At 36.5% G+C, this 27362-nt stretch overlaps 1 protein-coding gene across 1 annotated transcript in view; it reads right to left on the reverse strand.

The window, feature by feature from the left end:
• Positions 1-19194: 19194 nt before the first annotated feature.
• The window catches only part of LOC136844929 (uncharacterized), a 21531-nt gene continuing 13363 nt past the window's right edge, over positions 19195-27362 (reverse strand). The window contains exons 2-3 of the mRNA XM_067114279.1: positions 23084-26189; positions 19195-19730 (exon numbers count right to left, since the gene is read on the reverse strand). Coding sequence (XP_066970380.1) covers positions 19632-19730; positions 23084-26189 — 3205 coding nt within the window. The 3' untranslated portion in view covers positions 19195-19631. The remainder of the gene's footprint in view (positions 19731-23083; positions 26190-27362) is intronic.

Below are 27362 nucleotides of genomic sequence, written 5' to 3' on the forward strand. Positions count from 1 at the left end.
ATAGACGAAGATGCAAAATAAAGACGGTGACTAATAAACAAAAAGAAAGTTAATGTGAAAGGAGAGAATACTGAGGACAAAAGCTGGCAAAAGGAACAGATATTGTGCCGCCACCAACAACAGATTCAAAGCGATTTAGACAAAAGCTAAAAATTACGTTACGAAGAGGAGTAAAATTACAAGAAGGAATTTTGACAAAAAGGATCTTACACCAGGCTCTCAGATTTTTGGGGGATGGTCAGGCATCACTGAGATAGAAAAGGTCACCAGTAGATCTTGCATTATGGAAGCGGTATTGACGGTTCGAAAGTCGAGGGTTGGATATACGTATTCAAGGAAATGAGAGATGAGTAAAACTTTCAAATACTTTAGGATGAATAGAAGTTGGAGGGATTAGACCAGCCGCTTTTCTTATGGATTTGTTAAACATGGTCATGTTTCCGGGACGAAGGAAAGATACGTGTATGTAAAGACTGTTGCTGTTCCTCGTTGGGAGAGTGGGTTCTGTTCTCAGCTAGCACTCTGCTGGCCGCGAGTTCGAATCTCCGACCGGCCAATGAAGAATAAGAGGAATTTATTTCGGGTGATAGAAATTATTTTCGCTATAATGTGGTTCGGATTCCACAATAAGCTGTAGGTCCCGTTGCCAGGTAACCAATTGGTTCTTAGCCACGTAAAATAAATCTAATCCTTCGGCCCAGCCCTAGGAGAGCTGTTAATCAGCTCAGTGGTCTGGTTAAACTAAGGTATACTTTTTGCCATGACAAAATACAGTAATATACAAAAATCATATATTTCAGCTCTTTTGTTTAACTGATAGGAAATTGCTTCCTTATACCGCCATTTTCAGAACCTCTTGTTATGACAAGAAAGAAATTATCTTTTCCTACGTTGAAATTTTAAGAAGGCAAGTATTGACAAAGTTACTGATGTATAAGTAAGAAGTTCTGTGCGTGCATGAGTTTAGATGGTTTATTATGTCTAGTCACCGCTTTATTCCTTACAGTCGGAAAATCATCTAGGCGTCCAACATTTGGCTTCGCAAATCGTGAAATAGTCAGTCATGTGATTATGCTTTAGCATTCCCTTCAAAGTATGGTCACAACTACCAACACGCTCCTAAAGTATCGAGGAATCCCGCCGCTCTAATAAATTCCGTCGTAGTTAACGAGCTATTTAGAGGTGAATATTTATGTTCTCTAATCCGAAGCCCATCGTAAAATATTATTCATATTTAGGTCAGTAAGCTTCAATAGTTCGGCTGGACTTATGTTGTCACTCGTTACCGAGATGACGTGAATGACCCAGGCTCCGGGCGCTGTGGGGTGAGTGTATCTCCCAGTCCAGGGGGTGGAATTTAAAGAAAGAGATGCCCCTGAGAATCGGATTGATGATATACTGTAATTTCCTTTGTTTTTGCATAGCTCTTTTATTGTGTTTCTCTGCTGTTTCTGTAAGTTTTTTTTCAGTAATTTTTTGTAGATGCTCTTAATTGTCTGTACAATAGTTTTTTTTTTTTTGTAAGTTTTCCGGTTTTTTGAATTATTACTTTTGAGAGATGGTCGTGACATATATTATATATATATATATATATATATATATATATATATATATATATATATATATATATATATATATATATATATATATATATATATATATATATATATATATATACAGTATATGTATATATATGTGGGTGTGTGGAAAACAAAGGGCATATATATATATATATATACATATGTGTGTGTATGTAAAGAAAAAAACACACACACACACACACACATTATTATATATATATATATATATATATATATATATATATATATATATATATATATATATATATATATATATATATATATATATATATATATATATACTGTGTTCCTGAAATTAGAGGCCCTCCACAGAACAAATGGAAAGTTATGAAGTTTTCTGCTATAGCCTATCTCCAAGTACATTATTTTAAGTTTCTATTTAGCTATTTTTCATATTACATTTTTGTATTTTCAGACTGAGTGATCGGGAGTTACATACAGCCATGGCTCACGACTTGAGAAATCAGATGGATTGGACCGAATCCGGGCTATAACCTTCAGAGAGGCTACAAGGATGCTGGCGCATCCTTTATTTCACGTTCCTGATAGCCAAACATTAAAAGAGATGATTCCTTTGTTAAAAGAAACTGGAACAAAAATCCATATGAATGTCATCGCGAAAAAGAGTGAGAATCTTGGAAGGCCTGAAGTCCTTTCTCAGCAGTCAAAAGACATCATAGCTGAGGCAGTGGGTAGACCAAGAAAGTCTTTTACGTAAATTGGGGCTTGAACTAGAAACAAAAAGGGAAAGTAGAGAAGTTATAGTGCTGTATATCGTGAGTTGAAAAATCTGTATCAAGCCATTTCATGTTATCAGGCAAGCCCAACATCACTCAGCAACAGAGAGAAGACCGCATGGTTTTGTAGGGTTTATTTTTAAAGACTGGGATGAAGCTGACTTTCTCCATGTTGCTGCATCAGATGAATTCTTCAATTTACACAGTCAGGAAGCCAAATCATAAAAATGACATCATTTGGGCTGCAAAGTTAGATGATATCAGCGATGACGTAAAGCATCGCCAAGTTGTGAAATTTCCTGAATGTTTGGGAATTTTTCTGTTTCACAGCCAAATGGTTAATGTAGATCATCAAAGAAAAAGGACAGTCATGGAATGGCGAATACTTCAGAGAAACTGTGCTACTGGTGGAGTATTTCTTTCTCAAAGATCCTGGAAAATCTGTTATCTGGTTGAAGAAGTCACAATTTTGCATGATAAGGCACCATGTTTCAAGGCTCTTTCAGACACAGGAGCTGCTTCTGAAACAGCAGTATCGATTTCTTCTCGTCAAGTGAATTTCCAGGTAGCTTCCCGGACTTTAATGTGTGTGGAAAAACATGGGTAGTATCTTAAAGGATGGTGCGTTGAAGCACGCACAATGAACTATGATGGTATACTAAGCCTGACGGCCTGCAAAAGAGAGGTGACCAGCATTTCAGGGAAATGGGGTTTGAGTCTCAACTTTTTATGATTTGCTGAAATCATACCTCAAGAATGCAGGTTGTGGTACAGGTAGATGGAGGCCACAAAATATTAAATACTCAGAGAGAAACTTAAATAAATACCTGTTCTGAATTACTTTTTGTTTTTGTCCATATTAATTTTACTTTTATGCTGTAGAGGGGGCTTCCCACTTGAAAAGGTTGTATATATATATATATATATATATATATATATATATATATATATATATATATATATATATATATATATATATATATATATATATGTATATATATGTATATATATATATATATATATATATATATATATATATTAGATATTATGGAGAGAGAGAGAGAGAGAGAGAGAGAGAGAGAGAGAGAGAGAGAGAGAAGAGAGAATGAAAATGCACTCGCCTAGTAGAATGATGGTGATGTTTTCTTTGGTTTTAAATGTATTTCCTCCTTCGTCTTTGCTATAATTTTGTGGTCTTTGATCTTGAATTTATTTTTACTTATTTTTGTTTTGTTTTGTTTTTACTGATACAGGTGTGAAAGCGTGCGAGCGTTTGGTATCAGCTTTTGCGCTTGATATTACCAAAATAATATTTTAAGAATTAGATGCACAGTATGATTGTTCTTTTGTTTATCCTTCATTGGGGTCATCAAAAAAAAAAAAAAATGTGAATTTCCATGTTAACAACTAATTTACTGTGATCGGTTCCAGTTAATTCCTCGTCTGATATATTTTTTATACCCAATTTGAAAACAAACATCTTCAGCTAAAAAATGTCTAAGCCTACTGTATACGTGTATTTGCAAATTTTGCTTAATTGCATTATTGGAATTATAAAAAAAATCGTATATGAATAAATTCCAAATTAGGATGCTATAGTACTGTGACATCTACTGTGATAATCATGGTGTTTACATAACATTTCTCACGATAAATTGGTCAGTATCTTCCCAGAAATCGACGAGTTAAAGAAGCGCTTGTTTAGGCTACAAAAATGCAATTATTAAGTTTTATTTAATGAATAACGCACCCTTCAAACATAAATAACTTTGTTGCTGTATTGCAACCAGACTTTATTGTATTTTGGAGACTCAAAACTCCCTGTTTTACCCAGTTTGAAGGGCAAAGAAAAATCACTGTCAAAAAATATCGTAGAACTTGATTTAAGAACTTTAATTTTTAAGACTTTGTTCAGTTTTAAAGCAGTATATGAGGAGTTGTGTCCTTCATGTGCAAAATATCATTTTCACCAAATACTTATTGCTTGTTAGTCTGGTAAAATTGTTAGTAATTGTTGACACATCAACACTGATAACCTTTATATTTACGAAAGATGCATTGAGTTTCATTATATTGGCTAATATCCTTTGTGTATTTGTTTCGCATTTCATTATACTTTCCTTCGACTTTAAAAATAATATCCTGAACGAGGCTCTCTTTGTCCCGTTTGATTCTCTCACTCTTTTTGGACCGATTTTTTAATACAGTTTAAACATGAGACACGCTAGCAAATTATTTTGTTCATGCTTTAGAGATTGACCACTTGTGTCCAGATGACTGATGGTTGAACTTCACCATCACTTCGTACATAATTCAACGATGGCAATAGAGACTAATGTATGATAGCACCAAATGTGTAAGGTGTCTTGATTTTTGTCAGCTGTAAATTACTTTCGTAAACATTTTATTGATATCCTTACCACAAGAGATTTATGTATCAATATTTTACATTTTTTTTAGATATTGTATTATGACTAACTGAGGAATGTTGAGATTATTTCTTTACCATTAAATATATTTTACTCACCTTAATTATGATTGCTAGGTTACGTCCTGTCTTGTGTGAGTTCTGTATAGAGACCTTTTCATTAGCATTTCGAAAAAGATAGCTAGGCTTCTTTGCTGCAACTAAACATACACGAGCATAGTTAGATATGGAATACTAGAAAAAATTATTTTTCTTAAACTAGAATTTTCTGATTTCAGAGTAATACATTTTGATGGATAAAAGACGATAGCCTGATAATGGTAATTATGCCAAGCTATGGTTTCAAAATGTATATAATGATTGTTTCTGTGTAAGAATTTTCAGCTGGTATTTATATATATACTGCACTGGGGATCAGCACCATATTAAATTTATTTTGTACTAATCCACTGTATTTGTAATTGGGGAGGATAACACCACACACATGCACATACGCCCACAACCGTTCTTGTGTTACCCCAACTGGAAAAAGGTGAATGGTGGAAAAAATATACCTAAGCTTATAAACGTGTTTTCTACAAATAAATAAAAGTTTATTTAAAAGAGAGAATAAAAATGGATCGGATTTTATAGAGAGAGTATATATATATATATATATATATATATATATATATATATATATATATATATATATATATATATATATATATATATAGATATAGATGATACATATGTATTGTATATTATATATTGCAGAACTAAGTCTCAAGTTTTCATTAAGGAAAAGAGAAGGAAGAAGAAACGTAATAAGAAAAAGGGGATTAAGATGGTACGTGCTGAGGAAGACTTAGAACCCCGTTGCGATGCCACCCTGGTCAACCAGATGGACAATTTGCGATAATATTTGGGGGCAGGGGGCCGGGCATCCAGGCAATAAATACTAAACGGCATTCAGGAGGTGATTTAGTGAACGTCTTTAGGAACATAGTTAAGGCAGAGCTCCTTTTAAATCGCGCCCAACTGGTTGTAATCATTTTGCTGATATAATGTGGCAGTAAGCAACCTTCCCATCCGAGGCGAAAATGGTTCGGACGACAGTACATCAGGTAATAAAGGTTCCACAATTCATGGCATTAGCCGTGATGATTATGACATGTTTATGTCATTCTCATGTCCTGCCCTCTCCCAACACCCACCCCGACCCCCACGCCCCCGCGCCTTCTCTGCAATAGATCTTTAATGTATCATCCCTTAGATCTCGGTTATCGCTTTTCTCAGGTCTCTATCTCGAAGACTTATGCATTTTCTTCCATTATGCATCTGGGCGCGCAGTTTTTTTCCTGCGTGTTCATGGCGCGCAAAAGAAAGTTCACGATAGCGGGGTTTCCGATGCTAATTGGATAATATGAATGAGTTTCAATGACGCCAAAATCTGCCTTCATAAACTTTTGATAGCTATAATGGTTCAGTTATTTACATGAGCAGCTATACACAACAATAAATAACACTATATAACGCAGCACTATGCCTCATTATCACCTATTGTGCCGCACTATACCTCCACCTCCACTGACCTATCAAAATACATCATAATAAACTAAAATAGACTTGAGTTATGTCACGATAAACATGCTGAATAAAGCATACCTTGTCATGTGGGGTCAACCTCGATACTGGGACTTCTTGGATTTTAAACAGTTTATTGCTGCTTGATCTGATTTTCTGCGCTATAGTGCGATTAATTAATGAAGTTATTTTTTATTCATGGTAATTTTCCTAAATTTCTTTCGTCTTCTTCTTTCATTGAAAGAGAAATATCGTTACAAATCGATGTTTACCTTCCATCACAACACCTTTACAACTCTAATGAGCTGTAAGGTTCGCCAGTGTTGCCAACTGTCTCTTTTTAAGCACATCCGAAGTAAGCGGTGTTACTACAAGCATTTTTGTTGGTTCTTCTTAGGTGCAAAAGTTGATTTTTGCTTTTAAGAATTTTTGAATCATTCATTTGATGTTTTATGTTTTACAGTTTCTTACCGAGAGTAAATGTTACATTTGCGTTAAGACATTTCGCGTGGTAAGGCTCTTGGATTTTGTAATGGCTTTCCGTATGACAGGTACTTCATTACTGTGAGCTGCCATGTTTTCACCGTTTTTATTCTGTTTGCAGTACTGCATAATTTGACTCATTACACTTAAATTGTTATGGCAGGGTAAATTATTACTAGCTTCGCTTTGAATTTTATTTTAATCATATGTATCAGATTTCGATGTGAGGTTTTTTTTCTGGGCGGAGTGTAATATTCAGTATATGTTTAATATATTTAAAAATATCCTTAAGTTGAAATAATGCGGTTATTCTTTTGGTAAAACCTTGGCTGAAGTGCTTTTTCTTTGTATGTACATTCGTTTCACGTTTAAAATGTATATGAAATGCTCTCTCTCTCTCTCTCTCTCTCTCTCTCTCTCTCTCTCAGTGCTTACGTATGCACATATTTCCATACTGGAGTGTTTGCTTTTGAAATATCGTACTGATTCCAGTTTTTACGCATTTCCAGTTCAGTATAAAATACTAAGTCTGTTAATGACATGACGTATTACTTTATTTATTAGTGCTGAAATAAAATATTGTTAGAACTTTATTTCTAGTGCCTTGATAAAACAACGCATGATTTCAGGTATATTAGCAATTGTGGAAAATTTTTACAGCGTTTCGTTACAAGTTTTAAGTTCTGCAGTCAGTTCTGATCTACAAATACGCCGAATAAAATGTGTCCATTATATATAACGAACCTCCCTTGTAAAGGTCGACGATTCCCCTTATGCAAAACGTGATTGTATGTGGGTAAGTCCTAATGATGATACATGGAGCCATGCCCCATCATGCGCCAGCGGAGGAGATCTGGTATCCTATGGTACCCTACGGATTATGAGGCGGTACCGTAGGATACGGCCTCATAATCCCTCTCTTCACATTGCTTTTGGAAGTATTTACGTTGTCTGAGCGTTTGATAAACATCAGTCGGGAATAGTTAACTCTTCCTGTTTAATGATAAAGATTGTGTTGAGTAGGTTTTAATAAATATCCAAAGCACAATATCGTAATTTTGGTATAGTGAAAATATGTAGCAATTATTGAACTTGCAACTTTTATGTTTTCGCTATTGTATTCATTATGTAAAGTGAAATAATTTGTGATAATAAAATGGTGAGAATAGATCGGTTAGCTATCTTGAAATATCTCACAGTTTTAAAGGGTCAAAGAAGTAACAATTTACTCATTAGATACAAGAATGGAAAATACGATTCATAATGTATGTGCTGCATATTGCATTGGAAGCCCAAGCCATTAGCACTTCCTAGAGCAACAGTGACTAGGTAGTGTGGCTTACTACCACTGCAGTAGAAATAACTTTTTCATCGTTAAGTCATTTCCCTTAACATGGCGTGGGTCCCAAAATAGACAAAAAAAAAAATCACTACAACTTACATTCCTTAACTGCTGAATCTTGGAGAAAGCTCCTATGCAGAAGTCTTCTACTACATCAGCCATTTCATATGCCTACACAAGATGCCCATCAGCAGCTTGCCCAACCTCTTGCACTCTTTCCAATACCTCTTTTTGCGCCATGCACCTAGTTGCTGCTGAGTTTCACACACTTTACACCAACCTATATCTTCACAGATTCTTTCCGCATGATTTAACCATAAAAAACACCAATCCACCCTCTCACTTACGATAACCTTTCTGCCATGCATTTCATATGCTTTCAAAAATTCTATGTCACATAACCAGACATTCAAGATCCACACTTCACTTCCATATAGTAAAGTTGGCTGAGCAATTTCTTCTTATGTAATGGGCTGATATTTGAAAAAGAAAAAAGCTAAAAAATAAAATCATATGTTGTGGTCTTTAAAATTTGCATGAATGTGGCACAGAAAAGAAGAAATATACAACAACTGATCTGTATAAGGAGAGAAATCTTAGTTCACTTGGTGACATGAGAGTGAAGGGCAGCGTATGGAAGAATGGAAAGGAAAGAAGAATGAATGTTAGAAATAAAAGAATATTGTCCATAAGCTAAACTTGGGAAAATAAAAATGCTTAATAAGAGATTCCTCCATTATATGTTAGGAATACAGGGTAGATTAAAGAACTGGTTGATTGTTGAAGCAAAAGTTAACATAGATATAAATTTAGTTTGAGGGTAAGTGGTGAAAATGTTTTTGTAAATGTAGTCAAAAAAAAGAAAAGTGAGTTTGATAAGTGCGAAAAAGTGCATATAAGGAAAAAAATGCAGATATATGAGCTACAGTTAAAGACATGGAGCTAGAGGAGTAGGTGAGGAGTACACAAAATTCCAAGATGGGATCATAGGATCAGAGGGTGGGGTTTGCAGGTACAGAAGATAGTAGGAATATGGAATAATCACAGTAAGTGTTTTGAGGCGAAAATGAGAGGTTTAGTGAATAAAAAAAGAGATATTTTTTAGAGTAACTGCATGACATAAGAAAAGATTGTGTATACACATGCTGGAAGACAGATTCGGGAGTCAAGAAGAATATGAGAGAAAAAGAATAAAGTAACAAAAACAGAAGGAAGGAGGTGAGCAGGAGCTCTGGGAAGAGTATGTTATTCTGCAGGGGAGTAAACTTGAGTGCTTAGTAAGCACATGGAAATTCGAAAAAAGATGCTAGTGGAAAGATGCTGTCTGAAGTCCTTGGTAAATGAAGTGAATAATTGGAAGCTTTGTTTAATGTTCAAAATAAAAGATTGGCAGAGCTGAATGACATAGTAGTGAGGCTTAGTGTGAGTTCAAGATGGGCCTGTTGAGAATGAGAGGTGGACAAATAAGATATTGAATAATAAAAAGTAACCAAGTATTGATGGAATTATGAGGGACATGCTGCAGTGTGCCGGTGAGAGTTTTGCCGTGAGGCTGACCAGACTTTCAAATTATGTCTGGATGGAAAGATTCCAAGGAGTGTCTTAGAGCAATAGTTGTTCCCTTGTAAAAAAGTAAAAGTGATAGGGATGACTGTAAGAGTGATGAGAGGATAATGTTACTTGGTATACCAGGAAGGGTTATGATAGATTTCAGACTAAATAAATAGAAGAAGGCCTATTGGAATAGAAAGAATTGTGGAGATGTAGACAAGGAGGAGATGGGTGTTGATAAAGCAGTTATTGCTATTGACAGTTATGTGAGAAAAGTGAAATTTAAGGGAAAAATATGTGGCATATATGGAACAAAAAAAGTCTGTAACAGGATACGTAGCGAGGCAGTATGAAGAACATTAGTGTCGCAAGATATGGCATGGTATGGTTGGGAGTGATGAAAATTTTTATCATTGAAGCGAATCATGTGTTAGAAAATGCAGATGGAAAGTTATTGATTTGGTGTAAAAATTTGCCAGAGACACTGGTGCGTTGTCATCATGGTTTTAGTTTTCTGAAAAGAAAACTATTGTGCCGGCTTTGTCTGTCCGCGCTGTCCGCACTTTTCTGTCCGCCCTCAGATCTTAAAAACTACTGAGGCTAGAGGGCTGCAAATTGGTATGTTGGTCATCCACCCTCCAATCATCAAACATACCAAAATGCAGCCCTTCAGCCTCAGTAGTTTTTTTTTTAATTTAAGGTTCAAGTTAGCCATAACCGTGGATCTGGCAATGTATAGACCAGGCCACCAACGGGCTGTGGTTAAAGTTTCATCGAAGGTAGATCTATTTTCTGTGGCCTTGATTCTACGCTGTACAGAAAACTCGATTGCGCCGAAGAAACTTTGGAGCATTTTTTACTTGTTTCAATATCTTTATGGACAGAGTGATGCAAGTCAGAGAAAACGAATTAGGTTTAATACAAAGTTGTGGGATAAGAAAGTGAAATGTGCTGAAGGATGGAATGCCTGTTGTTTGCAGATGATACAGTTATGAGTGGGGACAGTGCAGAAAGCCTGCAGAAACTAATGAAAGAATCTGAACGCGTTTGGTAGAGGAGAAAGTTGAGGGTAATGTGATCAAAAGTAAGGTCCGTAGGGTAAGTGAAAACCAGAAGGATACGGAGCAGTGAATAGTGGAAAGATGTGAGCACATGGTTCCTATAGGTATTTGAGAGTAAATATCACCGGCTCTGGTAGGAAGAGGGTGACTCGAAAATAAAGTGAAGAATGGAAAGTAACAGGGTATTTAAAAACGATTAGGAAGACATATGGAATGTTCAGCCAGTTCTCCTTTATTGAAGTAAAGTGTGGATGTTGACTGCGAATGAATGAGAAAAGATGAAAATGATGAGATGAGTTTTTGTATGGTAGTTGTGTTAGAAGAACAGAATGGTGAGAAATGTAGGGATACATAGAAAAAGTTATAAAAGGCTTATTGTAGGTGAAACATAGCTCAAAAGTTTTGCGATGGTCATGTGGGAAGAATGGAAGACGCATCCTGGGAAGACGATAGTTTGGTGAAAAGAGCGTTTAATTCAGTAATTCAGAAGGGTTTTGAGGGAGGAGGAGAGGAGCGGCCAAAAAGTGTTGGATAATGGACTGAAAGCGGAGTGTGAAAGGAAAGAACTTAAGAACCACGAAGTGAGAGAGTGCGCGCAAAATAGACCGCAGTGTGTGCAGGGGGGTTTCAAGTAGGGTTAATCACTTTTCATTGAAGGTTTCTTAAGTAAATGATGTTTTGGAAGTTTTCTTCACAGGTATTCATCCATAGTTCAGAAGTTAAAAGTAAGATAGCGTCTATTACCTTTGATATTGTGACATGTTTTAACTAAAATAAACATTCAAGTCAAAATATAAACATATCAGTGGATGCTGTGTTGTTTATTTTTATCCCTAGAGCCACCCCTGATAGAGGAAACGGCTTTTTGTAATCTCTTGAAAATAATTTAATGAATAAAAACTAGAAAAAGAAATGGGTATATGTCTGTGTTTAATTGTGTGTTTGCAGATTACTGAAACTGATTGAGAGCCAATAAACAAGTTGGTCGGTTATTAATTTTGGAGTACAACTTTACATTTTATGTTTCATAAGTTTAAATTTAACTCGCCTCCACAGTCTCACTAGATTATCATGCAGTCCGTACCCCTAGTTATTACTAGTTAATCTGTCTTATTAACGTGAACTTTTGATTTCAAATATATTATGTACATTCATTTATTCATTACATAGCTCCCTTATTATTGCTATTTGGAATAAATGGTTATTTTATACACGTGATGTTTCGCTGGTTCAAGTAAATCTTAGACTGCGTCCGAGCTATTGATAAAGGTTGGTCAAAGCACACGAAACATCTGCTGGCATATGCATGGTATATTCCACTGCAAAGCGAAAAGAAAAACATGCAAAAGACGGGTCTCAGCCAGCCTCTTTTTGTTTACGGACGAAGTCAAATAAGTATCAAGGTCTGGCCGATGATAATTTATGAAAGTAGCCTCACAGGTGGCATGGGTTTGTCGACTCATGTTTACATAAGTTTCGGAGAGGGAAGGTTTTAGGGCACCGCTCTTGTTGCTCTGTTTACAGTTCCACCGGGCGTGCGTATGTCTTTGCCATTCATGCCGGTGCCCTGATTTATGGAAGGCAACGATAAAAGATGATAATTGAGCTGCGATGATGGGTTTTCGGAGGGATGGTAAGACGTTCGGACACCCCTCTCCGCCCGCCAGGTCTCGTGATATCTTAATGGAGAAACAGGAGACTTCGGAATGCTCCCTTGCGCGAGATGATTCATGGCCCTATCGCCTGTGACATTCTTGATAACTGTGGATTAGTTCAAGTCTACGAATGGGCAAAAGAAGGGAGGTGAGAGGTGGGTAGGTGCGTGGGGCGTCGCCTCTCCTCTCACCTGGGAGACGCGTTTTCTTTTCTTCTTCCCTGTCTTCTTTTTACTTGCCGTCCCAGTCTTTCTTTTTCTGCTTCTTTTTCTTCTTCTTTTTCTTTGTAAGATTTTCTTCGCTCTCCGTCATCTTCATCATCATCGTTTTGCTTCTTTGTTCCTTCTTCCTCGTTTTCGTCTCAATTTACCTTTTTGTCACTGGTTTGAATTTCGCCGCTTATTGTGAAGTTTAGATGGAGTACGAGGGGTTAGGGCTGACTTTAAGGTTTTTGAGTGAATACATTGAACTTGTACCTCATGTTTCTTTATGCACTCTCATTGCCCTTAGGCCTAATCTAAACAAGATCATCAAGCTGGCTAACTCTATAGGCTGTTATACTTTAAAGGATATTTTATATTGTGCATGTGCCCGTGCAGTAAGGAAAGAGAGCATCCTTATTTAGTAGTGGTATGGTAATATAGTCAACAAGAATTCTAAGCAAATTTTGCATGCTCTTATTTAACTTGACTTCTGCGTCTGTCTGTCTGTTTGGGTCAAAACTTGTAACTCAATTTTCGACCTGTTCCCTTCGTCCGATGTTCTTGAAATTTTGCATGGTTACTCAATCCCAGTGACAATACAACCTTACGTGATCAGTAAGTCAGCAGTGACCTCTCCCAGTATCTCAGGATTTGTTTGAAACTTTGGATTTTCCATACCTTCTTTGACTCGGTAGAATAAGTTAATAACTCTAGGGATTTTTCAAACCTTCTTGGCTCGACAGGATATCACGTTCAATTTTTTTTTTTCTACAATCATAAATCAGTTACGATTTCTGTCAAACCTAAAAAGTATAAAATAAAAAAAAAATTTAAAACACACTTTTATTAAAATGCATTTAAAAGGAAAATATATATGTTTTGAGACGCACCAGGATTTTCTTACAATTAATCAGGTCTACAAAAATAAAAGCATGGGCACATGAAGTGGAAGGGAAATGCTACAAGAAAAAAAAAATATATTTTTTTATTTCTTGTAACATTTCCCTCCATGTTTGGCACCCACGCTTTTATTTTCGCAGACATGATTAATTGTAACAAAATCCTGGTGCGTCTCAAGAAATTATTTTTTTACTTTTTAGTGCCTTTTAATGAAAGCGTGTTTTGAAAAAAAATTCTATATTTTTTATTACATGCTTTTATTTAACTTGACTTCTGTGTCTGCCTGTTTGTTTGTCTGTCTGCCTGTTTGGGTCAAAACTTGCAACCGATTTTTTTACCCACTTCTTCCGAACCGATTTCGCCCAGATTTGGTGTACATGTTCAAAGTCGGTGACACTGCAATATTAAAAAAAAAAAGAATTAAATACTACTGCAATATGATCGTTGTGTAGTATGCAGAAACACCTAGCCAAGGGATTATGTTTTCATAGGTGTGAAACATGCAGTGTCGGGACCGTAGATTCGTACACTTTCGTAACGACCGTGCAAACTAGCCAGGATGAGGCTCTGCAATTGGCTCAGTCACTCGGTGATGCAAGCAGTACTTACTCAACTGTCAAACACTAAAAAATCACAAATAATACTAATTAAAAGAATTTTTAAACCACGCTTTTATTTCAAAATGCACCAAAAAGTATAAAATAAAACTTTCTGTGATCCACAATATCAATAGTTACTTTAGGGCTAAACATAAAAGCGTTGGGCAGCCTATTTGCCTAATTCTGAATTCATTTCCTTGCTTTCCTCAAAAACCTCTCTGGTATGCACGACGTTTGTGCTCACTTATGCCTAAACGTAAAATCTTAGGCCGCTTACCTTAACCTGCATACAATTCTATACAGACATGTGTTGTTCTGTGTTGTATTGAAAACTTACTTTATTGATGCAATGTGTATATGCAGACATAGGTAAAGAAAGAGCTTTATGGATGCAAAATTTCACGTCAGTAACGCGAATTGTCAAGCAGTTTCTAACAACGACGTGTATAGCCTACTCTTAGTGGTTCTTGAGGAAGCTTACCAGGTATGGAACCAAATTACATGCAAGTCTTTGATAACAATCACTTCAACCCCCTCGTTACTTTCACAAACCTCTTCGGGTCTTAACCAACTTATATCATCACTAAGTACATAATGAGATTTAATTCCACTTATCCGTGCTGTGAAGTCTTGCTTTCGAAAATTTCTCAATTTAAATACATCTGTATAGAACTGCATGGAAGTTAGGTGAGTAGGCCTACCCGCCCCACGCTTTTATGTTTAGGCGTAAGTAACCATGAATATTGTGGATCACAGAAAGTTTAATCTTATACCTTTTGGTGCATTTTGAAATAAAAGCATGGTCTTAGATTTTTTTTTAATATTTAAACTCATTTTCTTTAAAATTTATTAACTCAGAGAGAGAGAGAGAGAGAGAGAGAGAGAGAGAGAGAGAGAGAGAGAGATCAGTTCTTTAGGAGTGCTGTTGCATGCATTATCTATATATAGAGTTCCCCAAACATTCATTACTTGTTCTCCTATCACACCCAGATATCATAGAAATCTATATATAGGAATTAATTTTGCATTTGAAGGCCGCGAGATCGTTCCTTGATGGAAGGTGAAGTTGAATAACCGAAAAAAATATATCTCTGAATTCATGTTATAGCAGAGAACCCACTAATTTATTATGATGCGGACCTTTGGGTGATTAAATCTCAAAGCCGTAATCGGTGGAAATGAGTGGAAATCGTGTCATTGTAACCTGAAAATGGTGAGTGGACGATTGTCAAGTATATAGCTGAAACATCGGTTTAATTCAGTGATTCTGAGTAAAAGAGATGCAAACAGCCGTGCTCAGATATGAGCCTCTGTTTCATCGTGAGTGCAATCATGTTAATGCGGATAGAAACAGTGAATAAATTGTGTAAATCCGTCACATAGACAATGGAAATATTACAATCCTAAAACTCTGCATGCTGAAAATCCATATGCTTACCAAACTGAGATGGTACCAAACAATGGCTTGGAGAGGGGGAGGTGTTCTATTGCGGCCGATGATGGGTCACAATGAGTCCCGAGAGCCAGTAAATTGAGAATTAGTCGTACTAGAAGTGATGGTTTGAACATTCATGAAATGTTGCTGAACAGAACCCTGGAGTCGTAAATATCCGACCGGATTAACTAGTTTTGGGATTATGGCTTCAACAATACATGGCATTATATTTCTACTTGTGCCCCAAACCCCATTCAGATTATAAAGTTATTCTAGTGCGTGCGGTACGTTTCAAAGTGCCATGTGCTATGCATCGCGTTTAATGTTCGGGCCGTTTAGTTCGTACCGTCCGTTGTGATCCGCAGTATAAGCTGCATCAGAGGAACCATTTCGCTGTAATGAATTGTCATTCTCTCCAGCAACAACCCTTAACTGGGTTTGTTATTCGCGCGGTGCTGGAAGCGCTGTTGAATTCCCTACGGTGGCCCCCTTTACAGGCCTATCAAACCAGGAGGGTATGATGATGAAGCCTCTCGCAAGTGGCCGGAAAGGTCGGGGGACATTTCAGGTAGAGAGCTAATTGATGATGGTTCTTGTCGTTTATGTCATGCCGAGCTTGGGTCGTTCGTTCTCCCAGAGCATCATAGTTGGCGGTGTGACCATGAAACAAGTTTTGACTGGATGCTTTTTTTATATATACGTACATTGTGGCTCTGCTCAGCCAACAGTGGGATCAGATCTAGGGCTTTCATTTTTTTTTGTGTTTATTGCTTCAGATTTTTAAAACATAATTAAGTTTGTGTATTGTAATAGTGTAGATGTCGATTTGTTTTTCGGATATTAAGAACTCAAGTGTGCCTCCTTTGAGATCTGTTTTTTTATCAGTTGGTTTTAATGTTAAGGATGCATCGCCATTGTCACTTTCTTTCAAGTCAGCGATCAGCATTCCTGAAATGTCAGTTATTATTTTTGGTAATGATTCATATATATTTTTTAAAAGTATCTTCACAACTTTACATTCAAAACCAATATGTAAATGTCTCTGTTCGTTTCCGTATTGGAATTCATCATCATCATCATCATCATCATCATCATCATTATTATTATTATTTATTATTATTATTATTATTATTATTATTATTATTATTATTATTATTATTATTATTATATTAAACAACATATCTTTTAATAGAGTTCAGACATTTCCACGGGGATAAGACTTTCTAAAACGAACTTCGTCAGTGAACTTCATACAGTGTAAAATACTGACAAGTGGTGATAATACTACTAAATATTCGTTACATAGTTAATTGTTCAAGAATGAATGAACATTCATGAGAGTTAGGTTATAGGTGCTGGCTCATCCCTACAGTCCATTGTCATAAGAGAGAGAGAGAGAGAGAGAGAGAGAGAGAGAGAGAGAGAGAGAAAAGAACCTATGGGTATAATTAGTAAACAAAATTCAAGGTATGAAAAAAGTTACCGATATCAGAACAATAAGCTTCGATGGCCTCTCACGATGGCAGTATGTTTAACATTGTATATACTAGCGTATTCTGTTGTTTACTTCCTTAAAATTATATATTGAGTGTTTTGGGTGTTCACTTGTTGCTGTAACACTTCGTCACGCCAGTTAATTAATCTCGGCTGGTAGTGACTTCTTAATCGCTCACGTGGTGGACTGTTGTACGGTTTCACTCCCAGTTACACGTTTTGGCAAGTGGAAGTCCTTTAAAAGTTAAACGTTTTGATCATTTAATTCCATCTTGGCTTTCTGTGCCTGAACTTAATGATAGCCAGCTTCTCTTGTATACCCACAGCCCCACGGTTTCTTTCCTGCTCAGGGAGTCCTGTCGTTATCCAAACAAATTAGCACAAATTTCGTTATTTCATGATCTCAAGATATTAAGGATTTGATCCATTCATCATCAAAATGTTTTAGATCTTCTTACTTTTGATGCTCATTACATTTGCTCCCAGACTTCAGTTTGTCCCAAGCCGCTCGCATCAGACCCTTCCCAAGTGCATTGCAAGTTCATTAACAAAATTTTTGCAAGACAGTGGTGTAAGCCCGATGTCCATCCCTCTCGTACACGGATTGCAAATGCTAATGAAAGTATAAATTCCCGCCAATAAAGGTTTTAATTTGAATGATTTTTTATATTTTTCCCATAATGCCTATGACCTTTATCAGCGCCAGCACAAGCCTGAGCACAATGACGTGAACGCGTTAGTTATGAACACCAAAATGCTCATCCGATTACAGGTCGAAATGGATTCTGAATAGGAGAGGCGGTGGGGGAGAATACGAAGTGGATCCATAACTCATAATAGTGAAGGTTGGGTGTTGAGGGCAGGTATAAACACCAGGGTATGGGTGGGCTGGGGCGCTAACAGCTACCTGCCAGCTACCTGCCCGCCTTCACACCGCACTTTTAACGCCCACTCAACACAGTCGTTAATCATAACTTACAAACTCCTTTAATGTTTGCCGAGAGAGAGAGAGAGAGAGAGAGAATGCGTAAGCTAAAGTTGGTAAGAAGAAAAAGCATGACGAATTGCCGTCTTTAACTCTAGGTATTCACTTTTTGATTGCTGAATAATCTGAAGAAACAGTAACCTTATTTTTACATGGTCGTTGAGTTAAGCAGCACCATCTGAAATGTATTGGTACGAGGCCTGGACATTTGTAATCTTGAGCTCTTTCCATGCTTACTTTTAAAAAATCGTTTTGAGAAAGAAAATATACCAAGGTCATGGAAAATAATCATCCGTGTTGGTTATGGTACAAGGAGATTGTGATAAGTTGATACTTCGTTTCAAAATAAAGCAGTGTTGTAAATATCGAGAGAAGTTGCTCCGACTTTTGTGATGTATGGCATTCCAGTTTTGAATACAAAGCAAGCAGCTGTTTCTCTACTTGTGCATTTGTTTCGTTACACAAGTCATGTGGGAACACCGTGGAATTAATGAGCAATGAGCTATAGTTCATACATATTGGAAATAACATTGTCAGTTGTCTGGGCTTTTATTCACTGTAGAAATGCGTAACAAGAGAAAGTGTGCTTTTAGTTTTGAACGAAACCCTTTTCATTATTTTAGTGTCACTGTGCCGTTAACGGATATAAACCAGGCTCTGGAAAGCGGCTGATTTCATCGTTTAATCATTATTTTCCCCTCTGAACACGAGAGACTGGTTCTTCCAGGTTACAGTGATTAAGGTCATCGTTTAGAAATCCAATAAGTTCTTGGAACGTTAGGTGAGACAGACACTGGTTTTATACAGTCCAATGTATATTGTTTATATTAAGTGACCCTTCTGTGACTGCATTCACGAGATTTCCGAACGAACTCGAGAATTTCCACAGTCATTCAGAATCGGTTACTTGCGTTGAAGGTAGAGGAAAGCTTGTGGTAAGGTTATGTTATATAAACATCCTTTGAAAGCCTAATTTATCTTTCGTCTTTTACGCGACGTACAGGTTATGTCTCTTGTGACTCTCTCTGAATTCCTCTACGTCAGTAGGGGTGGAAACTATCTACGGGTAACTGTAGCAGTCTCCCAAAGTAGGACTGGAAGCTTTCCACAGGTTAACTATAAAAATCTTTTACCATAGGGTAGTAATAATAATATTAAAAGATAAATTTTTAATCAGATAAGTTATTAGCGAATGTTTATGGTTTCTTTTGACAGATATACTTATAAAATAGAAACAAAAAAATAAAAATATTTTTACCCGAGATAAAATAGAAACAAAACATTTAAAATATTTTTACCCGAGATCATTACAGTATAATTTAGTAACTAAACAAAATTAGTAACCGAGCTAAATCAGTTACGGCTGATATAATGAACTTGGTATGTAAGTCAGTAAAATGCAACATTTTTATAAGATAAGGTTATAGTGTTTTATCCACTATTTTGTTAAGATTTTAAAAAGCCCTCAGGCATTAGGATTATACATCCAATAAAAAAATAGAATCTGGTTAAAAATATTAGTAATATCAAAGACACCAGGATCATGAATTCCCAGATTCTGAAGTCTTGATACAAGCTTCGTAATCTTATGTTAAATGAGATTCACGGAGCATTCAATCGTATCACTTCTTCTTTTCTTCTTCTTCTTCTTCTTCTGTGCATCGTGTGGGTTACTGTTTGATAGTGAAGCCTGAAAAATGAAAGACTTTTAGACATGAAAGTGAATACAATTAACGTATGTAGATGAAAAACGAAAAAACTTGAAAAAGAAACATGAAAGAAAATGAAGTAATTTCCCCACATTCTTTTACAGCAATACCATACAACTTGAGAAGTTACTAATATTGTTGTAAAGTAGTTAAACCCACCCCTGCATAACTTTTCAAATAGGCACGCCTAAAATTGGCCCAAAGAATTTGCTGTTAAATGCGCATTGGAGCAAGGAAAAGTTGAACTAGTTAGACAGTGCGGTAGAACGAATCTAAAGGGAACGGATGCAAAATAAAAGACAGAAAAGATTGCAGTTGGTGCAGAAGGGATGCATTAGAGAACCTTCAGCCAAGCTCACAGTATGCAGGGAAATCAGTGATATAGTGTATATATGTATGTATATAATGTATATATATACACATATGTATGTATATGTATTGGTGCATATATTTATGTATATATATGTATATATACATATGTATGTATGTATACATATATTTATGTATATATATGTATATATACATACGTATGTATGTATGTATATGTGTGTCTGGCAAATAAATATGAAGACTTGGAGTATGTTCATCCCGCGTCCTGCTGAGGTACCTATCGTAATCCCTTATTTTAAATGCGTACATTGCTGTAAACTTTGAATTCCAAAACGTTCATTTTCTAACAATGGTTTTGCCTTTAATTTCGGATATTAGCGTCGTTTATAAATTGGTAAATTGTTCTTTAAGATTTGAAGGCGTAACTACGTAGTTTTGAAGTTACTTATATGATGGATATGTTGCTTTGCGGTAACTTGGTAATGCAAACCTAAGTATGTGGCCATGCCAGAGAACTTGAAATAAATTAGTCAGTAAGTGTAAACTTGCATATACATCAGCACTTTTTACATTTCAGGTTGCATAGTAGTGATGACAAATAACACTGAGATAATCCCATGGAAACCTTCTGTAACATTTTAATTTTTTACGAAAACTAAGATATATTCATCCCTTGTATTGGTTGTTTTAAGTTTGTCTTTGTTACTTTAAAACGATGATCGGAAATTAGCCTAGTTCTTCAGAGATGGCACATCTGCTCGTAAAATGTGCATTGGTCGTAAAAAGGAATCCAAAAACTAGGTATTATGGAAAGAAGTCCAGGATTTCAATAAAAAAAAAATGAGGATGGGTTGGAGGCAGTTTCAGTGAAATGATTGCATTGATCATTTTTGTACAACACCGCGAAAACGAGTCTTGCTGAACCTCCAGACATATATCTTCAGAGCTGAAGGTAGCCCAAGACTAAGAAGCAAGGTACACGTTAAGCTGAAAGCCTCTAATGCAGTAGTAACCTTCAAGCCCTGCTGAGGAGCACCTACGCGGGGGTTTGTTTCCACGTGTTTTGACTTGAAAGAGACTCTGAGATACCAGAGGATAGGATTGAAATCGATTTTTGACCACCGATTCATTGTACGGATACACAAATGATTTCAGACTACTGTGCATTTCAGGGCCCTGTCTAATAGATTTTCGTCGATGAAATCTTTACAAAGCATCGGATATGGATCGTATTTTGGAAATAGCTATTTGAAGCCACAGCCTAATTGGCAAAAACATGCAGTGATGTCTAATGTGGATAATTAAGGCCCTTTGAGTAAATCAAAGAAATTTAAAGGGAGACTTGGCTAAATTTAGTAAGTACCCAGAGAGAGGCTAGTTGTGACGTAAACTATGACATCAGACGTAAAAGCAGGTTCCCAGAATTAAGATAATGATCGTAGAAACAAATATTTGACCCTCTTGTTCAATAAGCAATACCTTGAGTAGGATATGCGATGGTTATCGAAATTTTATTTTCTCTATTTCCATCGAAAGTTTTTCCATCGAAAGTTCTTCAATTATGGTCTGCTCAAAGCCCAAGACCCTGATTCACACAAGGCTGGCTTAATCTTAAACAGCAGCATATTCTTTTACATAATTTTATATTACAATATTTGTTTTTTTTATTTCTTAATTCCTTCAACTTCAATAAAGTTCAGTATAATCAATGGATTAGTGGATTACAGTATAGAATTTAGGGCATAGCCCAAGCGCTGGGACGATGAGGTACGAGTATCATTCAGCACTACAATGTAGTTATTATTCAGTGAAATTATATACATAATAAACGTTGTAAATGAAATCAAAATGACTGAAAAATGAAAGAATGAGTAACTTCAAATCCATAGAAAAATAAACATAAAACCGGGAATACATACAGTAGACTCACTGATAACCACTCAACAACCAACAGTGTCAGTTTCAAGTAAATGAATCAAGCGTATAGAAACAAGAAGAGTGACACAGAGGCACACAAATAAAATAATGAAGGGGAAGTAGTGTATTATACAAAGCTCTGTGGATTTATTATGGGATTGATCATGCATTAAGGAAGTTAGGGTTAGAACACTTGCGTTATGTTACATTCATTTAGCAGGACTAAGCAGGTACACGTGAACCGGAACTTTTGGGGAGACAATATAAAGCAACAGAAACTCCAGGGTAACAATGGTTGTTTTCACAGTGTGTTTACTGTAAGACTTTGTGCATATTTCAAGTTAAAGGAAACGTGAATTGCGCCATGGAACTGTATTACACAATTAATATTCATTTGATGCCCATTCCCTTATTGTGCTGTACTTAGAGACATGACTCGAGAATAGGAGAGAGAGAGAGGATGCAGGGTAGGTGTTTGAGTGTGTGAAACAATATAAGAATTCCATATACTACTACTATTACTACGACTACCAACATCTGAGTCTTCATTCATAAAGTATATGGGAGAGGTGTCTCGTAAAGTACGTCATACTACAGTATCAATGAGTGGGAAGGCCTTCAGTAATGACGTTTTACTACCTTCTATCTACGACCCTGCTGGATTTAGCAAAGTCTCCCTTTAAATTTCTTTGGTTTACTCTGATGAGTGCCTTACTTATCAACATTAGACATCACTGCATATTTCTGCCAATTAGGCTGTGGCTTCAAATAGTTATTTCCAAAATACGATCCATATCCGATGCTTTGTAAGATTTTATCGACGAAAAAGCTAGACACGGCCCTGAAATGAACAGTAGTATAGACTAGGCAGAAAAAAAAATATTTTACAGCTATGAAATTTTGTCAGGTACATCTTTTGTCAACATTTTTCACACATCTTCTGTCTCGGCTGTATTTTTAATTACTAAAACTGAAGTTGGATGAATGTTCTGGAAATAGTAACCTTCACCTTATTCATTAACCTCAACTACAGTTATAGCATATTCAATAAGATTAAATTACCAGATTAATCTTAAAGTATATATACCTTAAATCCATGAAAAGAAGGCAGGCGCGGACGCACACAGCATATGGACTCAGTTTCGTTTTCGTCTGATTCAGTTACATCTATCTCTCCTGTTGGTGAAAGGATTGGTGGGACACGGAAATTTTCCATATAGTTAACAATAAATACAGCAGTTTCTGTTGTGGGAGGGTTTGACCGGGAAAAGATGCTGGTTAGATATGGTACATATGAATTATCGAGATCATGCTCTTTACTAAGTTGCTTGGCTTTTGTGTGTGCTTTTTGAACACCTAGATTTTCTGTAATCGAAGTTTGTGGACCACTTCCACCATTATCTCGTGTTTCTGCTATCTTTGTGAAGTCACTTTTTGCTGTTTCTGATCTCGATGTTGTTGTCTGACAGGAAACCATCGGTAAAGCTTCTGCACCAGCTTGAATGTTGGGCATAAAGGTATAGTCTGGAGTATCTGTTGGATCTAATGTTCTTTCTAGGGATTTATCTCGAGTTTCAAAACGTTGTTCATCTTTGATTGAATTTTGATGTAAATTTTCGTTCAGTTCTTCTTCCCTCCGTTTTGTTGCATAACTTGAACCTGTTCCAAACACTTCTCCGATATCATCTGAATTTCCAGGAGTCTGTCTTGGGTTTGTTTCTTCCCTGTGTAAAGGTGCCAAGCTGGAAAGTAATGGTAAGGCCACTGCACTGAGCGGGTCGGCTGCCATGTAGTAATAGACTGGTTTGCTTGGTGGACCTGAAGTCTCCTTTTTGGATATGCTCTCGGTTTCATTAACCTGTGAAATGTTATCTGACTTACGTTTCATCTTGATTGCTTCCCATTCTTTCCGGATTGCCTCTAAGTCCCTCAGATTTTCTTCATACTCCCGTTGTCTTTCTTCGAATTCCATTTGGGTTTCCTTGTTTACTACTTGGCCTGCCACAAATTCTCTCTGGATTTCCTCATGTTCTCTCTTACTATCCTCATATTCTCTCTGGAATTCGTCATAACCTCTCTGACTTGCATCATGTTCTCTCTGGCATGCTTCCTTTTCCGACTGGCTTGCACTAGACTTAGGAAGCGCTGCATCCTCCTCTCTTGTGTAAGTCTCTTTTGGTGGTGTTTTTGGTGCTGAATATTTAAAAATGTCATTTATGAAAACTGCAAAGGGGTTTGAACAATCTTCAAATAAATCTACTTGTTCATAACATTTCAAACGCTTTTCGTGCAAAAGTTTCTGTTCATTAAATGAATTAATATCTATTTCTATATCATCTCTCAGAGACTCAAAAATTTTACCTAGGCTGAAAACTTGAAAAAATTTTATACAATTTTCATCAATGTCGGTGAGTTCGACTGGTGAAGTGGCAATGATAAAAGCGAGGGAAGGAGTTAGGACTGTTGTTAGTGCTGAGAAAGAAACGTTTGTTTTTTTTGGAAGGCTGGAGAGTGGAGATTTGTTTTCCTTTCTTGTTGATGATGTCTGCGAATTAGTTTTGCTTTTTGCAGGTTTTTTAAAATTTTCATTATTTTTTGTACTGCCCGAAGATGATGGGGGCACTTGAGATTTTATCGCTTTGGGACCAGATTTTTTTGAAATTTGTCCAGGAATAATTTTTGGTCTGGCGCCGAGTAGATGGAAGTTATCTTGTTGAGATGTTAAGTCATTTGTTTCCAACGACTGCGCACGTGGTACGTCAAATGTGCTGGAGGATTTACTTCTTTGAACGTTTGCTTTTTCTTGAAAATCTTTTGTTGATTCTCCTATCCATATATTTCTCCCACATCTGATGATTTCTTCCCCAGGCAAAATAGCAAGCCTTGCCAGGAGATCACGATTGTATTGTACAACTATCTTGAAATATATTTCAAGTTGCTTTTCTGAGAAAGTACAGAGGAATTCAGGTGCCGCGGAATGAGAAAATTTTATTACTTCTGGCTGTTTCCCCAGTGCCTTTACTAAAATTTTTTCAGAAAAAATGTTTTCGGATTCAAATTCATTTAACTTCAAGCTATTTGATAATGAGGCAATGACATACCTCAGTCTTTTCCTACCTTCCACAGAAATGTTAGTAAGCAACACACCGTAGGAAAAGTCAGGGCATAATTTACAAAACTTTCTTGCAAAAATCTCCACAGGATACAAGTGATTCTCTACCGAGTCAATGCTATGGCTAATCTCTCTCATATCGCAAGGTAATTGATCTGTGCAGCGGAGATTATCTACCTCAGCCTTATAAAAATGCAAAGCCCTCATTAGTTCATCAAGGTTTTCCCATGTATCTAAAACCATAGATTGTAGGTCATGGTACATACACTCCCTTGTCGTGCTATCTTTAGTTCCATGTTCATTACTCTCAGGTCTTAGTGCAGACATTTTTTCTTCAAGATAAAAGTTAAAGGCCTCAATTCGGAATTTATGGAACTCAATTACAAATTTATTCAAGTTTATTGTATCATTGCAGTCGTGGGCAAATAGTTTAATCATTGATACAATGGGAGTAACTAAACATATTTTTTCACCCTTTTCTTCATAGTGTTCTAAGATTAGGCAGTCCTTGCAGACCGCTTTGTCACAGGTTTGGCAGTATCCTATTACAGGAAAAGCATGCCTAGTACAAGTACCAACACTAGCATCTTCCATGACGGATTTTTTTTCATTTTCTGCTTTGCTGGCGGTTTGGGATCTTTTATTCAAATCCTCTCTATTCATTTTCCTGCTACTCATGTCAAAATTTTGCAAATGCTTTTTACCATGCTTTACTGTTCTCATGTTTTTAGTGGCCTTTTGTTTTTTTACTTTACTTTCGACAGAGTCTTGACTTTTTTGCATTGTAGAATGAGGACCTAGACCACTTGCACCCAAAGCAGCAGTGTCATCGGGTGGTGCTAATTCCCTTAAGCGTGCCGATCTCAATACGGAAAGTGAGAAAGGGACTTCTGAAGCAGAAGTGAAATATATTTCTCTGTTGCAATCCTTGCATTTTTTCTCGCTCAAAAGTATGGTTTCCAAGCAGTATGTGCATATCTCGTGACCACATTCCAACTCGTGGGGTAACCTGCTGTCAGTGTCATATGAATTCTTGCAGGAATTACATGTGGCAGAATGGTCGTCGAATTTTGCCAATTTTCTGAAAGAGAAAATTTATAAAGTCAGTTAAATTAGCCAAGGATTTTTTAGGGTATAATATTCTAAGACATAGGGAATACATGCCCGAGTTTATTGTATATTCATCACACTAGTATATTTTTGGTATTAACTCGATTATATGTATAAGTAATTGAATGAATTACAGACTGGTAAGGTTGTGTCCAACTATGAATTGTGATCTTGGACAGTAAATCTCTCAGAAATATTTTTAAATATTTATATTGATTTTAAATTACCCATCTGCCTTGGAAATTTACAAATTATAGTGAAATCAAGGGGTTTAAGAGCCGTGAAGTACGGAAGCTGGTATATCAGCAGAAAACTAACTCATCTGAGATGGGGCTCAAAATGCGTGATTTGGCTCCTGGGCGGGGAATTTTGGCTGAAAAGTCTGTAGATTTCAAGATGAACAATTTTTTCACATACGAACCCATTACTGAACGTTGTCCCAAATAAGCATTCACACAATCTCTGAGCAACTTCAAAGATATTGGCGAGTTTCAGTGCCCAGGAGACTTTCCATGGCTAGAAAGTACTTATGTAGCGGTGCTGGACCAGTTGACTGAATGCGGCATATCCAACACAGCTTTTAGGACTAACAAGGGATCATGGCTGGACAAAGACCTTGTAAGGTCACAGTTCGTACTTATCTTTCGGTTAAACACATTTAGAGAAATGTGAAAAGGTGATGTTTACCATAAAGGAGGGATGTATGATCGGGAACTCCAAAGTATTTATGCCTTTGCATTATGCTTAGAATAGTAGTTCAAGAAAATAAGGTTAAGGAAAAGAACGGGTCTGCCATCTCGTCCTCTTGTTCACTAGATTGCAACATAACCTGGCCAGCAGCTATAGTTTAACTAAATGAGTATAGATCCATAGATTTGTGTCAGGTCCATCAATTAAAATTTGATAAATGCAAGAGGTTCTGACATGGAAGCACACTCATAAAATAATCTACTCTAGCAAAAAGGATATATATTTTTTTAAACTTGGCACAATAAATAAAAAAAACGGATTTGTGCCCCTGTTTGTAGATTTGATTCTCTCAAGGTAATACTTTACAGTTTTGACAGGATATGAAATAAGATCATCTTGATTACTGAGCTGAACACTAACAGGTTTTTATCACACTCTCCGGGATTTGGTTGAG

Source organism: Macrobrachium rosenbergii, chromosome 13, assembly GCF_040412425.1.
Source record: "Macrobrachium rosenbergii isolate ZJJX-2024 chromosome 13, ASM4041242v1, whole genome shotgun sequence".
Classification (NCBI taxonomy): domain Eukaryota; kingdom Metazoa; phylum Arthropoda; class Malacostraca; order Decapoda; family Palaemonidae; genus Macrobrachium; species Macrobrachium rosenbergii.